This window comes from Podarcis melisellensis (genome assembly GCF_964234715.1).
Source record: "Podarcis melisellensis genome assembly, chromosome: 3".
NCBI classification, from domain to species: domain Eukaryota; kingdom Metazoa; phylum Chordata; class Lepidosauria; order Squamata; family Lacertidae; genus Podarcis; species Podarcis melisellensis.
The window spans coordinates 78779962-78795154 of record NC_138530.1 but is presented as its reverse complement, the minus strand read 5'-3'; the positions used below and the strand labels follow the sequence as shown (position 1 = coordinate 78795154).

The 15193-nt window shown below is 41.6% G+C and overlaps 1 protein-coding gene across 2 annotated transcripts in view; it reads right to left on the bottom strand.

Moving 5' to 3' along the window:
- Positions 1–355: 355 nt before the first annotated feature.
- Positions 356–15193, bottom strand: part of MDN1 (midasin AAA ATPase 1) — an 88755-nt gene continuing 73917 nt past the window's right edge. For both annotated transcript variants that reach the window (XM_081905542.1, XM_081905543.1), the window contains exons 87-102: positions 14011–14151; positions 12938–13076; positions 11643–11938; positions 11207–11368; positions 10123–10224; positions 9461–9662; positions 8012–8185; positions 7396–7550; positions 6060–6140; positions 5502–5617; positions 4108–4282; positions 3483–3556; positions 3278–3392; positions 2805–2868; positions 2109–2251; positions 356–1271 (exon numbers count right to left, since the gene is read on the bottom strand). In XM_081905542.1, the coding sequence (XP_081761668.1) occupies positions 1083–1271; positions 2109–2251; positions 2805–2868; positions 3278–3392; positions 3483–3556; positions 4108–4282; positions 5502–5617; positions 6060–6140; positions 7396–7550; positions 8012–8185; positions 9461–9662; positions 10123–10224; positions 11207–11368; positions 11643–11938; positions 12938–13076; positions 14011–14151 (2328 nt within the window). In that variant the 3' untranslated portion in view covers positions 356–1082. The remainder of the gene's footprint in view (positions 1272–2108; positions 2252–2804; positions 2869–3277; positions 3393–3482; positions 3557–4107; positions 4283–5501; positions 5618–6059; positions 6141–7395; positions 7551–8011; positions 8186–9460; positions 9663–10122; positions 10225–11206; positions 11369–11642; positions 11939–12937; positions 13077–14010; positions 14152–15193) is intronic.

Sequence of the window (15193 nt, the reverse complement as noted above, 5' to 3'; positions counted from 1 at the left end):
TCTTTTTAGGTCTTCTGTTATTGTTTCCCTTATACTGAATTCCTTCTTTATCTTCTGTAGAGAGAGAGAAGGGCAAATTCCAAGAGGTCTTGTGATCGCTCAATGGACCCATCTTTGTCCATTCTGGAAAGAAGCTGGAGAAATCTGAATCTGATGGTGAACACGTTTCTTTTATGGGCTGTGCAAGCAAAGCACACATCATGTGACGAGTGCTTTTCCTGGAAGTGGTGGGGAGGAAGCAGACCTGAGGTCACAGCAGCGCAGGAAGGTCAGGCCCACTCTAGACCAATTCTATTAAGTTCCCAAGATTCTTAATATAGAATCTTAATATTCCAACAAATAATGGACACCACAATACAAACAGCAAAACATTGTTTATTAGTAATCACGACTGATGCATAGCTTTTGCAATGAAAAAAGTTGGGGGGGGGGCAGGGAATAGGAGACGACAGAAAGAGCCTTGGGCATGCTTTCAGGATACTAAAATGTGTTTATCACTATTTCCCTTGAACAGAGGGCAAAGTTCACAGTGTAAAATGATAACGCGGAGTCTTTCTCTAAAAAAACTACTCTTCCAGCATTATCATAAAACCAGCAACTGTTCAGCGACAGTTTCAAGTATTCAAGTAGGATTTGTGGTGGTTGTGGTTTTTTTTGGTTGTGTAAAATTCAACCCTTCCTCCAAACACAGGGTCCCACTCACACATGTGACCCAAAACAAACAAGTATTCTTTAATGATGGTTAATCATTCTAGTTGCAACTTCCTTTCAGAAGGAAACTAGTTTCTTACTACTATAGAAAATAGTCTTGGGAGCCACTTATTTCTTAGTGATACAGAAATAAGAATAAATTATACAAAGAGTAAAAAATACAGGAGATGGTTTTCCACTGTTTTCAGATATAGGCAAGAAAGTGAACAGTCTTTTAGTTCATCACGGTTTGCATAGTCTCCTGCACTGTTAAGGGGAAAAATGCATGTTATGTTTGTGTGTAATTTCTGGCCCGTCTGAACAGCAACTCAAATTTGCTGACGACCTTTGCCATTAACTGCCAACTATATGTTCCCATGACATGCCAAATTCTACACATTGTCTGAACCAGTCACCAGTTCAAACCACTGCCTCAGTGCGTCACTGAGGGTCTCTGGGAGGGCATTCACATCTCTCAGAATGATGTAGAAAGGAAAGGGAAATTCCTCCATGTATGACCTGATTTCTGGCAATTCCCCTGGGCCTTTGAACACAGGTACCTTAATGTCCAAGATGGAATCCTGTGAATTAAAATGACAACATCAGATACAGGACTACACAAGTAGCATTATGCAGCTGGGATCAATGAAAAAAGTTGCCTCCCTCAGACCTCATCTCTCACCAATCTCCTGAAAGAGCCAATTCATTCTGTTTTCAAATGAGTGGATCGTAGCCTTTGCAGACAATCCTAACAATAGTTACTGAAGACTAAAGCAGGAGGTCACCAAGGGAGAGAATATTAGTGCTGATTTCAGGGCTGTCACCATACACTACTTGTAGCTTTTTTCCTACTCCATGTGGTCTTTTATAGCATAGTCTCATAGTCTCCATGCACAAACTGCTGCCTGTGATTGGAAATAAACTTAGCACAGTAGGAATACTAAATGCCAGTATTGTGGCAGGGAATGTCAAGACAAAGATGCTCGCAGAATTTTGTTCCTTGATCTAGAACCTGCAAAGTCAGGCTGAGAATAACCTGAGCTGGACCTCCAATGGAAAGGGACTTGTTGCTTTCCTCACCAAGGTGAGAGGCAGAAGAAGCTGGATTTAAATATAAAAAAAACTATTTTGCAGGAAAGGTAGTCAGCAGTTAACTCTGGAAGTTTGTAAACACTAGGCAAATTTTCTTATTAGCAAAACGAAAGTTGAAGGCAAGAACCAGAAATAAGTGCAGATGAAAGTAGATTTTTCCTAATAGTATGAAACCTCAGCTCCCAAATCTATGGTTGGCAGGAAGCTTGACCAGTTTAATAAAGTTTTTCATATACAGGATGCCTTGGACCTATTTTAAACCCAACCAAGGTGATTTTTCCACCCAGTTAAAAGTGGTACAATTATCTGATGGTTCATTTACTCACCCGTGAATTAGGGTTGTCCAACACTACAAAAATGACGAAGATATTTGCATTCTGAACAGACTGAACAGCTGCCGTGACACGTTCTTTGCCTTCGAGAAAAAGACCTCTTCCATCTGACACTATTAGAAGTAGCTGAGCAGTTTCTATTGAGAAAGGCATGTTTTCAGTTTTAGCAAACAAAACTAGAAAAAGGGTACATATTCAGTCTTACTAACATTTTCTATTACTTTAACATACAAGTGGACATGAAAGCCAGCCCCAAGAACAAAGTTTTATGTATAAAAATAGTACAAAATACATCCCTGAATGGGATGTGAAAGCTTTGCTTCCCAAAATTGGGACACGAAATTTAAAGTAAGACAATCAATGCTTATGAATGTTCTAAAAGCAACAGGAAGAAACATCCCCACTGTCCAGTAGTAGTGCCAACAAAGAAGAAACAAGAATTAAAATATTAAGCTGAGAAGAGCTCACAAAGCTAGCCCAATCATGTCTTGTCACAAGCAAGTCCTACCCCAAAACAGGGCTTACTCCCCACATACGTTGGGCTAGGATTTCAGCCTGATTTACTAACAATTGCCATTTGTGTATTCAGCATTCTGCCAAGAGAGCCACACTCCTGATAAATCCAATGAAGAACTATTTCAACTACCATGCCTAACTTGTTTGTATACAACAAAGGAGAGGAGAACTCACCTGGATTAATGCTTTGAGAGAACTGCTGTGCTGCAGCAAACATATTTGTTGAGGATTCTAGGAACTGTAGATAAGCGAGAGAATATATGTGCATCAGCTGTGAGCTAACAATTTCTTTTCTAAGACAATTGTTCTTCAGAAATGAATGGGAACGCAAGTTGAGAACTGCAGCCTAAGGTTGTGAACTCAAAATAGACTTAAAATTATTACGGCAGCCACATTATTTCCTTGGCTGTTTTGAAGAGGCTGCAGTAAACACAAGACTGCACCATTCTTTTTTGTTACAAGCAATATACCAGGCTAGTGCAGAGACAAGACCATTTTCTTCTTGTAACATTCTATGGACAAACTGGACAGAAAAGTAAAAGAACTAACCTAAGAACACCCTTAGCCTGGCACAAAAGTTATTTAAATACAACATTAGGAACTTTTAATGAAAAAAGGCAGCCCCACTCATCCAAGATGAGAGATACCTGAGCTATTTTAGTTTTCTTTTGTTCAAATTTGCACAGCTGGAGTATTCTCGTTCCCGATTGGTCATTGAATTGTTCGTGGAATGGGTGTAGCAGCTGAACAGCCTCTCCAAAACTGAAATAAAATGAAACGTTTTAAAACAGTACAGTGAGCAGCAGTAAAAAGATTTCTATGACGACAACTCTGGCTTTAAAATAGCCTTACCTGCACACAGCAATTTGTCCCACTTCTAAGAGAGACAAAGCATTTCCAATCACTGCCAGGGATTCATAAGCAAGCTATAGAAAACAAATAAAAGTTTGAGTCTGTTGTATATCTACGTGAAGTACATAGAATTCACCACAGAAGTTAACGAACTGCAAAATTCTAAAACTGTTTCATGCATTTGTCATGGACCAAAAATGCACTGTGATATGTGATACTATCAGAGAAGCAAAGGAATTAGAAAATGGAATGATATACCCCTGCAATGCAATCTGCACTTGCTTGTAACTTTCCCCCCAGGTGAAACTTTCCCCATTGCTAAACCCCCTGCTGCAGGGAAAGAAATGCATGCTCATCCATCACAGCCATATGATCACCCTCCTATATCCCTGTCGCTATCCCTGAGCTTGTTGAATGAGCATCTGGTGTTAAGTAAACCCCATGGTGACAGACAGAGGGAAGCAAACAGTAGCAGCCATGCTGACGAAAGAGAAGGAAGAAGAACAGCAATGAGGTGGGGAAATGCCTCCTGTATAGTTAACTGCAAGTCTGATGCATGAAAGATGAATATTGAATTCATTCATATAAGACTTTTAAGTTGGCTTCTTCACAATTTCTGTTTTACCTGCTTAGAATGGTTGTCTACCATACTGGCAGAGTCATCAAGGGCCAAGCAGATCTGATACTGCCTTTTGCTGGGTTTGGTCCTCCGTAACCAAATTTTATCTTTTCGGAACTGGCTTGCAACATATGGAATTACTTTGCGCATGTTCAGCCTTTTTCCTGTTCGATAATCACCTCTGGTAGTTAAGAAGAAAAGGCACAATATTAACAGTAACACAGTTGCTGGGGGAGGAAAAAACAACTTGGCGGGATATACATTTCAGAGAAAGCATTTTACATGAACTGGTAGATAACGAATAGCCAAAAATAAGACAGCTTTTTCGGGCATCAAGATTCATTACTTGCACACCTATGTAACTGTCCTGATATTTAGAGGAGCCAGGCCTATTTGCACATTGCTTCTTATTTTGCATAATTTATTTCGGTTTCACATGGGTGGGTCAAAGGCACCAAATTTCCCCTCTGAGATTTCAGCAGGCAATGCCTACAAGGGCTGGACATGTTTCCTTTCAGGGGGGAAAATAAGCTTCTCTGGAATCTTTAATTTGGAACTTGCTACTAAACCTGCGTGGAAATCCACTTGTGTTGGAAGGCAGGAAGGTGATTTTCTGCCAATAATTCCTCCTCCACCCTCTCCAAAGCTGCTCTAGGAGGTTGAATGACTCCCCAGAGCAGCAGGAGAAGCAGCATGGGCAGATGCAGGAGAAATTGGCAAAAATATGCTCCTTTCCTCTTTCCTCCAACACTGGAAACCAGCCATCCCTGTGAATGAAAGGAGCTCTTTTGTTCATGATACAGTTTGATCCGGAGAAATGTCCAGGTCAAACCATATCAATGAGGGATGGTAGCCTGCCAGACATGGTTGGACTACAACTCCCATCAGCCTCAGGCAGCATGGCCAATGGTCAGACATAATGGGAATTGTAGTCCAACGACATTTGAACACTGGCTCCCCATTCCTACTACATACTTTCCTTCATGCATACATGCAAACTACACACATGTACCTCTGATGAAGTGGACTTTTGTCCACAAAAAGCTTTTACTATAATAAATGTGTTAAGTTTTTAAAGTGATACAACGGTCTTGTTTTTGCAACAGACGAATATGGCTACACCTCTGGAAATAGTGGCCTGTGTCAAATCAAAACCTACAGCGCTTTAACTTTCAAAGTACTTTGTAAAACGAATGACTTAACAAACACATTTATACAGCACACATAATGCAACAGTCTAGAATCGCTTTGATTTCTTGCCATTGACTCCAGTGGAAAGTGAATGATACATCCTATAGTAACAATAGGCTAAAGCAGTTGTAGCTGGAAAGATGGCTTGGGTGCCAAATCGCGGTGTATATAGGGGGCTCTGCTTTTATTTTTACAGTGACCCAACTTACTTCAGTTTGGCTGCCTGAGTTGGCTCCAGTATGAGTCTCAGCTGCTCACAGAGCTGCTGTGAAAGTGGTGCAGTGAGGAGAAGATATCTCTGCCACATCTCTGCTGCTGCCTTTTCCTGCAAATTAAGATAAAAAAAACCCCATAGAATTTTTATTAGTAAAGTTGAAAGCCCAGAGCATTAACCTTTCTATACATAGATCTCTTTCCCAAGTACAAAACCTAAATAATTCAGGATATATCAGTTGCAAATACTTTTATAGCAATGCTTTTTTAAATAATTCTTGCTAGAACTTTCGAGTATAGCTTTGTCTTAGCATTCTGTGGTATAAACTGATCAACTGCTAAGCGTCTTTATGTGTATAATTGCCGTCCATGTATTGCAGAAGATTATCAGTATCTACAATTCCACCCCTTGCTCTGTAATGATTAAGCTGTACCAGAACCCAACATTTAACATGGCTTTGGAAATAATGTGTTAATATTCCATTTATATTCAATAAAAAGCTTTCCAAAAGAATTATGCAAATGTATATTGCTTGGCTAAACATTTCACTAACCTCAGCAGCGTTTCCACTCTGCCAAATTTCCAGTTGCTTCTCTAGTTCTCTTCTTAGCTCTTCAGGATCCTTAACAATGCACTTAAAACAACAAATTGAAATTTAAATCAAACAATATGGACAGGTATTTTAGAATGACATACTTGCCACATACATACATACATGTAAGGTAAAGGGACCCCTGACCATTAGGTCCTGTCGTGACTGGCTGGCGTTGCGGTGCTCATCTTGCTTTATTGGCCGAGGGAGCCGGCGTACAGCTTCCGGGTCATGTGGCCAGCATGACTAAGCCGCTTCTGGCGAACCAGAGCAGTGCATGGAAACGCCGTTTACCTTCCCGTTGGAGCGGTACCTATTTATCTACCTTTGACGTGCTTTCGAACAGCTAGGTTGGCAGGAGCAGGGACCGAGCAACAGGAGCTCACCCTGCCGCGGAGATTCGAACCACCGACCTTCTGATCAGCAAGTCCTAGGCTCTGTGGTTTAATCCCGACATACATACATACCTACCTCCAAAAGCAAACTTTTTTTTAAAAAAAAAAACACATCCTGATCTTTTTAGGAGAACTTTTAGTGTTCTGGACCACTGGATAGCAACAATTAAGGAGAAATTCTAAATTTACTTTTCTACTCCTGGGGAAAATTTATGTGCATACAGCATATTACTGTACTAATCTCATCTCTGAACCACATGACCAAGCCCAAATCTGATATATCTCCTTGTATGCTGGGGGTCTGGAGGAAAACATCCAGCTGCAAATATCTCCATGACTGGTATTTTCTAAATTCCCCCCATCCATTGAGGGAAATCTCCATGCAGATGCAAGTTTCTGCATGAATATACTGAGTTGGATCAGATTGTGCGCATGCAAAGCTACCAGAGCTGAATCTCTGCAGAGAGAATGGTGCCCCCAAACTCAAGGATTTCCAGCCCTCCAAATAAGTGATCCGTGTTGTCAAAGCTGAGAGTGTTGACTCAATTATAGACAGTCCCACCTACAGGCAGCTCACTTACACATGCATTTTGAGGCCACAAGATCTGAGATTCAACTTGTCATTTAAAAAAAGCCATCTACTTTGATGTAGAGGGAAATCTGCTTAAGTAATGTAGATCAGATGTATACCTTCCCTTCTCTAGTATTTCACAGTCATGTGATCTCCCTATCCCAGTCTCTACCATATGTATAAGGAGGTCCTTCCTCAGTGGAACCTAAATATTGATTCAGAGCAAGAAACTAATTTGGCGATAAACTAAAATTACAATAGCACTGTATCCTGGAGAGATTTACATCAATCAACACATCCTATTTATTGAATAGCACAATTGGTAGTTTACCTGGATGGAGGTATCCCTCAAGAACTGATGGGCAGTATGTATGGTAGAGTTTTTGTCTCTGTCCGGCTTTACTTCTGGTGGCGATTTTTCTGTTCTACGCTCTTCGTCTTCTTCAGAATTGAGGGCTTGACCGTCCAATTCGACTTCTTCGGGTCCTATCGTTGAATAAATGACATGCTTGCTTCACACATTTTCAGGGCCATTAGCAATCATACTACTAATCTCCGGGTATAGGGCGGTATATAAATTCAATACATAATACTAACTCTTTTCAGGTACTGGCCCTTCACTTGGTTACAGTGGTGTGAAGGGAAGACAGAGGCTGCTCTTGCTGGCTCTGCCACTCCTGGGAGTAACATCTGAAGTGGATTGCCTGCCGCAGATGCATAAACTCCCCATGCATGGTAACAGGATTAAAATCATGTATGGCACAGCAGGCTCCTTGTAGGAGACCCTGGCTCCCCGCAACATGTGAGCAGTAGGGGCAGGGTGGGTGAGTCAGAGCCAGGGAGCAAATAGTATGCCCCAAAGGCACTACAGGACTGTTTTCAATTGAAATGAAGAAATTATTCCCGAAGAATAAAATTCTTTTAAAGATAATGAGCTGGCAACTTACCAGATTTAGCAGCACTAGGTGCCTTTAATTCTGGATTCAGTTTCTCCGCCTCTACCGTTCTAAGATCCTCATCTTTCTGAGCTTCTGTTTCCATAGTTACATCTTCAGAAACTGGTTCTTCATTGTCTTCGGTGACAGGCATGGTTGTTTTCTGTTGTTCTTCGCTAGCTACATCTGGTGGAAACATAGCCAAAATCAAACCAAAATCTTGCAACTCTGTGCTGTTCTCCCCTATCACCAAACTAACAGTCATCAATATCTATAAAGTTTTAACTTGACACCTGAAGCACTTGAAAGGGGGGGTGGGGGAAACAACAATTCAGAGAGTGAAATAAATATTGCAATTTACATAGCGTTTGGGAGTGTTCAAAGTACTTCACCTGCATTATCTTACACTCTTTAAAACCTCCAGGTAGGGTCAATGTCACCATTCCCATATTGCTAAGGGGGAGAAGGGAGGGATGGGGGAGAGAGAATTGTGCCTAAAGCCTCTTAGTGAGGTCATAGCAAAGGCAAACTTCAAACTGAGGATTTCCCCATTCATAGCTCTGCCTCCTACCCACCTTGCTATGACTTAGGACCTAGGTGAATGAGATGAGATGAATGAAGAATTTATGTGAACCACAATCTCCTGGGTTACACTTCCTTAACGTGTTGAACTTTGGTTGCCCTTTTCAGTGTTAAAAGTGGATTTTACCACACATCTGCACTTGATGTGTGCTAAAACACTCATGGTATGTACAGGTACAATAGATTCGGACTTCATCATACTGAGGACAAACTGATTAGCTCCAGTCTCGAAAAATGCAAGTTACACACCTCACTGACAGACAGAAAGAGGTTTCATTACAAATCATAAAATCTAAGCACACATCCTTCAAGAAACAGGTGGATTTGAGAGAAACCATGAAAATACTTTGTTTTAGAAACTGCAAGTAGGATTCACCACAGTAGCATTTAGCTGGGATTTAATTGCAAGAGATACTTCAGTTGCAGGAGATACTTAAAGCACTTTAGCTGCTATCTTAAACCAGGCTACCTACCACTGTAAAATAAAGCTTTGGGCAATAGCCCCACCCCCAAGTGTGTTGTCACCATGAGATAATGGACTGCAGCCTAGACTGGAACGCTAGAAAATACCTTCTTAGGGATTTGTTTTTAAAGCTTCAACTGATTTAATGGGGAGAAATAAAACATGGCTGCCTATTAAGTTTAAAAATGAAGCCACGCAAAGCGAACTATAAGAGAGAAGCAAACACAAGTTCCTTGAAAAATTCCTCATCTAAATACTTTCCCCAGCATTAAGTTGTGCAAACCAAATCTAACATGTTTCATTGCTTTTATTTCAATAAAGAATGCATGCTCATTTTCCTGTAAGCGGAGGTTTAGTGGTACAAAGGATTTAAAATTGTTTGTCCCTCTGACATCACTGTGCGAATCCTGGCATACCATAGGTCTGTGCATCGTAGGCTTCGCTGCCTTGCTTAATGTGCTCAAAGGCATCAGCTTCTCCCATGTTTCGTTCTGGCTGAACCTGCTCCTGTTCTGCTTTGCTGCTGGATTCAACAGTTTTCAGCCGCTTGTGAACTTGTTGACTGTGATCCCCCGTTGAGCGCTCATTGTTGGCTTGGCCAGGCTTTCTCTTAAAACTCTGAAAAATGGGCAAGTACAGCAATGAAATTTCAATGAGGTTCGGAAAAACCAAAGTCAAGGCTCAGAAGCTCGGTAACTTATCACACTGCCCACTAGAACAAACCTGCAGTATCAAACCAAAATCCTATCTAGGTAAGCATTTTGTTTTCACAGCAGACAGTCAGGTGCCTGTTCAAAGTCCACAAGCAAAACATGAGTGCATTAGCAGCCTCTGATACTGGGGGAAATATAAACATCTTTTTAAAAAATGCGGGAAAATTTGCATTTAAATATGAATTTCTAAATGTACTCTCTCCAAAGATGTATTTTAAAAAGCAGCTGGGAGCTGCTTAAGAGCATTTGGGATGTACTACAGCTGCTGAATAATTTCTGATCCAGGCATTAGTCCAGGAGGTGCAGAAAAGGTCATATAAAAAAGCTAGCTCACAATTTCTTTAATCTATGAAAGAATAAAAGACCTGTGTATTTTTCCTGCTCTGTTTCCGACTGGCCAGTCGTGCCATTAACTCAGACTCGTGTCCTTCTGACTGATCTGCATCAGCAGCTCCAGTTCCATGTTCCTGAAGAAAGACAGACAAACCACCAAAGTTAAGTCTTCTGCTAAAACGTAGAACACACAGTTCCACACTCATCTGAGAATAATGCAGTGTCTTCACAACACAGAAGCATACCCGACTGAGCTTCTAAGAAGCAGCCAGGGTGTAAATTCTGACACGGCAGAAAACCCCAAGGCTAGTTAGTGAAACACGATCAATATGCTTCGACCACAGGGTTGGAAAAAATCCTTGGGGACAGCAGCAGGTAACAGAAGGGAGGAGAGGCTATTTCTGCCCATTTCCTTTTCCCCAATGCACATGCCTTGCAGTTCCCAGCACCCCAAATATTAGTGCTGTAGATTCAGGGGACCTTCCAGAACAGTGTGGGAGTTGATATAGGGGGTAGTAGCTCTGTTCCTGGGCGAAGAACCACTGTAGATAGTTGTACTATATGAAGTTTAGTCAAAGGACTCTGGCCTGAGTGACAGGAAGAGTCAATGCACTCTTGGACACCTCTTGCACACCAGAGCCTGGGAAGGTAGCGTGGCAGATGCAAAAGGAAGGGTGAATCAACAAATGCTGCCTCTCTGCTTGCACTTAGGGTCACAGACTGCTCATTGCATACGGCCATCACATATGTTGTTTTCCTTTAGTATGAGACTGCCCCAGTGGGATCTGCGATTTGTGCACACGATTAACAACTGAGGGAATCGAGCAGCAGAAAACAGGGGCTGCTGGCCCTGTGTGTTACAGTCATATATATGAGCATCTCCTACGTCCATTTAAGCATACAGAATTAGCTTCTGGCTTAAGCAGTCCAGCTACTGAGATTTATTGGCAGGGAGAGAGCAGGAAGACAGTTGTGTGCCCCAAAAGCATTGTATTTACCCAGAGAGGAAAAATCAGCAGCAGCGAGACAACCCTAAAAGTTAAGTGCTTTAGAAGTCCTCCCCCAAAGTATGTTCCACATAATACAAAAGGTACTGTGGGATTTTCCCCGCTTCACCTCTTTCGCCTGGTCCTTTTCAGAAGCAGTTCCGGCCAGCTCCACGGCCGTGTCGCTCTGCAGGTTCTCCTCTCCTGCCTGCCCGTAATTTTCATGTTCCATTCTCTCAACGGCATCAGGCAGCTCCTCGTCCTTGTCAGGGTTATCGATAGCTTCCTCTTTCTAAAGCAATTCAGATGAAGACATCAGTATGATCATTTGACAGGTGTGATGGGAGGGAGGGCCAGAAAGGGTTTTGTACTACAGGAGATCTATTTGCTGTCCAAGAAAACCACAATTTGCTACTACCATTTACTGGAATTTTAGCCTTAAAACTGTATACTATCTCTACATACACTAAGGTGCTGAGACTAAGATGTGTTTTTCACATGCCTCCTTGCAGGGGAACTCAAGGAGGCCATTTACTATTTTTTATTAATAAAAGAATAAGCAAAACCTGAGGATTAAGGCCTTGGTCAGGGATGCCCTTTTCTCCCTCTTTCTCAGGAGATTCACTCAGGTCTTCTGTTGGCTCCTCTGCTTCTTCCTCCATATTTGCATCAGGATGCCCTGCGCTTTCCTCATCCTTTGTTTCTTCTTCCTCCATTTTATCTTCTCCTTCACCTTTATCTTCAGAGGACTCTTTCTCAGCTTGCTCAGGATCCTGACCATCCTCTCCCGTCTCTTCAGAATCCTTAATTTCTTTTTTGTCTACATCCATCGTCTTCTCCTCAATCTCAAAAGGATTTTCTCCTAAAGCAACGCAAAAGACACACCTTTCAGAAGGCAGGCAGAATTCAGTTTTTTCTCCTACCGACTGCTGGGCAGGTAGGAACAGAGAGGAAGATTTACTAAGATTCCTAGATAATCCTTAAAAAAGAAAAGGTAAGGTACATTTAACCTGAAACTTTCCCTTGGTACAAGCATAGATAGTCAATATGTCAACGTACTGCAGGAATGGAAGTGCTGATATTATGTATTTCCAATGCCCAACTCTCTATATGGTATCAATCATGCAAACAATACACTACTTATTTGAAATAGGTGAAAGATTTGTTATATACACATATCAACATTTGTGGTACTGAACACCCTAAAATACGAAGAATGCATGCAAACACACAGGCAAATGGCAGATATGCCCCATGAAACCAGAATTAGTCCACTGCTCCTTGGTCTATGCCCCTGATGTGCATCTTACCACACTGTACAGTGTTTTAGTCCTGCAAATACAGGCATGAGATTGACCTAGGGGCCACTAAACAATATCATAAGAATCTCTCTTTCAAACTGTGTGCCCCTGATTGGAATAGGAGAGGATCAGAAGATGACAGATACTTGAGACTAGAGAGCTATGGAAACCAACACTGATATAAATGGCCCAGGCACCTCAGAAGGTGGGACAAAACTGGAAAGATTCTTCCTAAGTTTCGAAGACAATCATAGCCTATTCCAAACCTGTGTGGAAAAGGCAACAGCCTCCCTACCACATGAGTGCTCCTCAATGCAAACACAATCAGATGCAGCAATTAATTCACAAACTTCCAATGGTTATAAGCACAAATGATCAAAATTATGACATCAATCCTTATTTTCCCCAAACAACAGGGACGACCCTTGTCTGGAATCAGATTAAGGCTCTGTACCTCCACCCAGTCCCCAATTAAAGCTAGACACTCAAGAGGCACCACAACTACGTAGTATTTTCTTTTCTTTATATCTGCTGATAAAGGAACAGCTTGTGAGCCATACCTCCTTCTTCTTCCTTGTCCTCGTCATCTTTTTCTCCGTTCTCTAGGTTCAGGTCCTGAGGAAGATCCAATGCCTCAGCTTCAGGCTGTTTCTCTTGATTTCCATGATAAGGGTCTACCTCGTTCTCATCATATTCACGCTGTTAAACAGAAAGAAGTGACACATCATACAAGGAATGGAGGCAGGAAGTTGGGGGGGGAGGGCAGGGAGGGAACCTGTTGAGAGCCATAGTAAAGTAACTCTTGAAGTTATCTTTAGATGAACCCCCAACAGAAAGGATGCCAAACTTCATTAAAGAGGCCTAGTTTCCTAGAATAATCTTATTTATTTATACCCCGCACTCCCCAGCCAAAACCGGGCTCAGAGTGGCTAACATCAAATGTTAACATTAACATAAAATCAGGCAATCAATTAAAATACATCCTAAAATCAGATCAGGATCAGGATCAGAATAAAATCCAATCAGGTGGTAACCCGCAGATTAGGTTTAGGGACCTTAAATATGCACCAGTTAATTAATTAATTAATTAATTAATAAATAATTTATAATAATTTATTATTTATACCCCACCCATCTAGCTGGGTTTCCCCAGCCACTCTGAGCGGCTTCCAACAAAAGATTAAAAATACATTAAAACATCAGTCATTAAAAACTTCCCTAAACAGAGTTCCCTTCTAAATATCAGATAGTAGTTGTTTTTTTACATCTGATGGGAGGGTGTTCTGCAGGGCGGGCGCCACTACCGAGAAGGCCCTCTGCCTGGTTCCCTGTAACTTCGCTTCTTGCAGTGAGGGAACCGCCAGAAGGCCCTCGGCACTGGACCTCAGTGTCTGGGTTGAACAATGGGGGTGGAGACACTACTTCAGGTATACTGGGCCGAGGCCATTTAGGGCTTTAAAAGAATGAAAGCCACAAAGACAATGGGACCACAAACTATTTAAGAAGGAGCAGGTGTTATTCTTGGAAATAGCAATACATAAAAACCCTTTGGAAACGCATGTTGCTCAAGTTCAGTTAAAATAAACGGTAGTTATATAAACGTAGCTTTCTGCAGCAAACTTGCTCTCATTACCTCATCTATTTGCTCATGGACTTTCTCTTTGGGTTCACCACCATCTGGTTGATTCTCTTCTTCTTCGTCTTTGGGAGATTTCTTATCATTTTTGTTGTCAACATCCGTGTTGTCATCTTTTGCTACAAGTTCTGAATCGCCCTAAGTTGTTCAAGGAAAACAGCCATGGAACCATTTCATTGTACATCCTGCTACCATTGGTGTATATACAATTCTGTTGGGTCTGTTACAGTCAAGCCACAGGGAACATACAACACGCTTTGAGACAAATGGCTACTTTATCAAAACACTCTACTTATTACACTAAAGGCGGCGGCACACTAACAGCTTTTTGTGTGTGTAAGCCCAGGGCATTTCCCACAGCAAACGTGCAAAGGGTGGATGATAAACACATGACTGTGTACATTTGCCTGGAAGCTTAATCATAGCAGGGTTCTCAGGCAGGTGCACGCAGTTGTTTAAACTACCTGCATAACGTTATGCGTGTATAACCTTGTGCGTTTTTTTTAAGTCAGGGATAGTCAACGTGGGGCCCTCCAGATATAGCTGGGCTGCAACTTCCATCATTCCTGACCATTGGCTACGTTGGTTGGGGCTAATGGGAGTTCAGAGTCCAATGACATCTGAAGGGCAACATCCTAGCTACCAGTCTACTTGAGGAAACATGGTTGCACATTTTGGATCCCAAAATATATTAAGACAACAGTTGTTTTACAGGAATTGTGTATTATGAAGATTGAGTAGGTGTTTTATCTGTTCCTTGTCACTCTATGGATGGATATCCGATTAAAAAACAACAACCCCTAAGGTCGCCATTTCTTTTCATAGGAAAGCAGATGTCTAAAACTAGGGATGCAACATAAAAGGCTCTGGATTTGGTAGCCCCTGTTGATATCTACACCTTGAGGACTGGACGATTTTGAAGCACTGCCTCCTCAGCCACTCTCTGTGGGTGGCAAGTTCCATATGGAGAGAGGCATCTTCAAAAAAAGGTAGACAGCAGGATAGTTTACTCCTTGCTGATTTTATGAAATCCAAGCCAGGCTTCTCAATAATCCCATTCTAAAAAGGGAGTCTCACAAAAAACTGAGACACTAATCTCTGTGTTGTATTTCATATACCGTACCATAAAATTATAAAGTTGGACAATGCTTCCTCCTTGGAGCACACTTTTATTTACGTT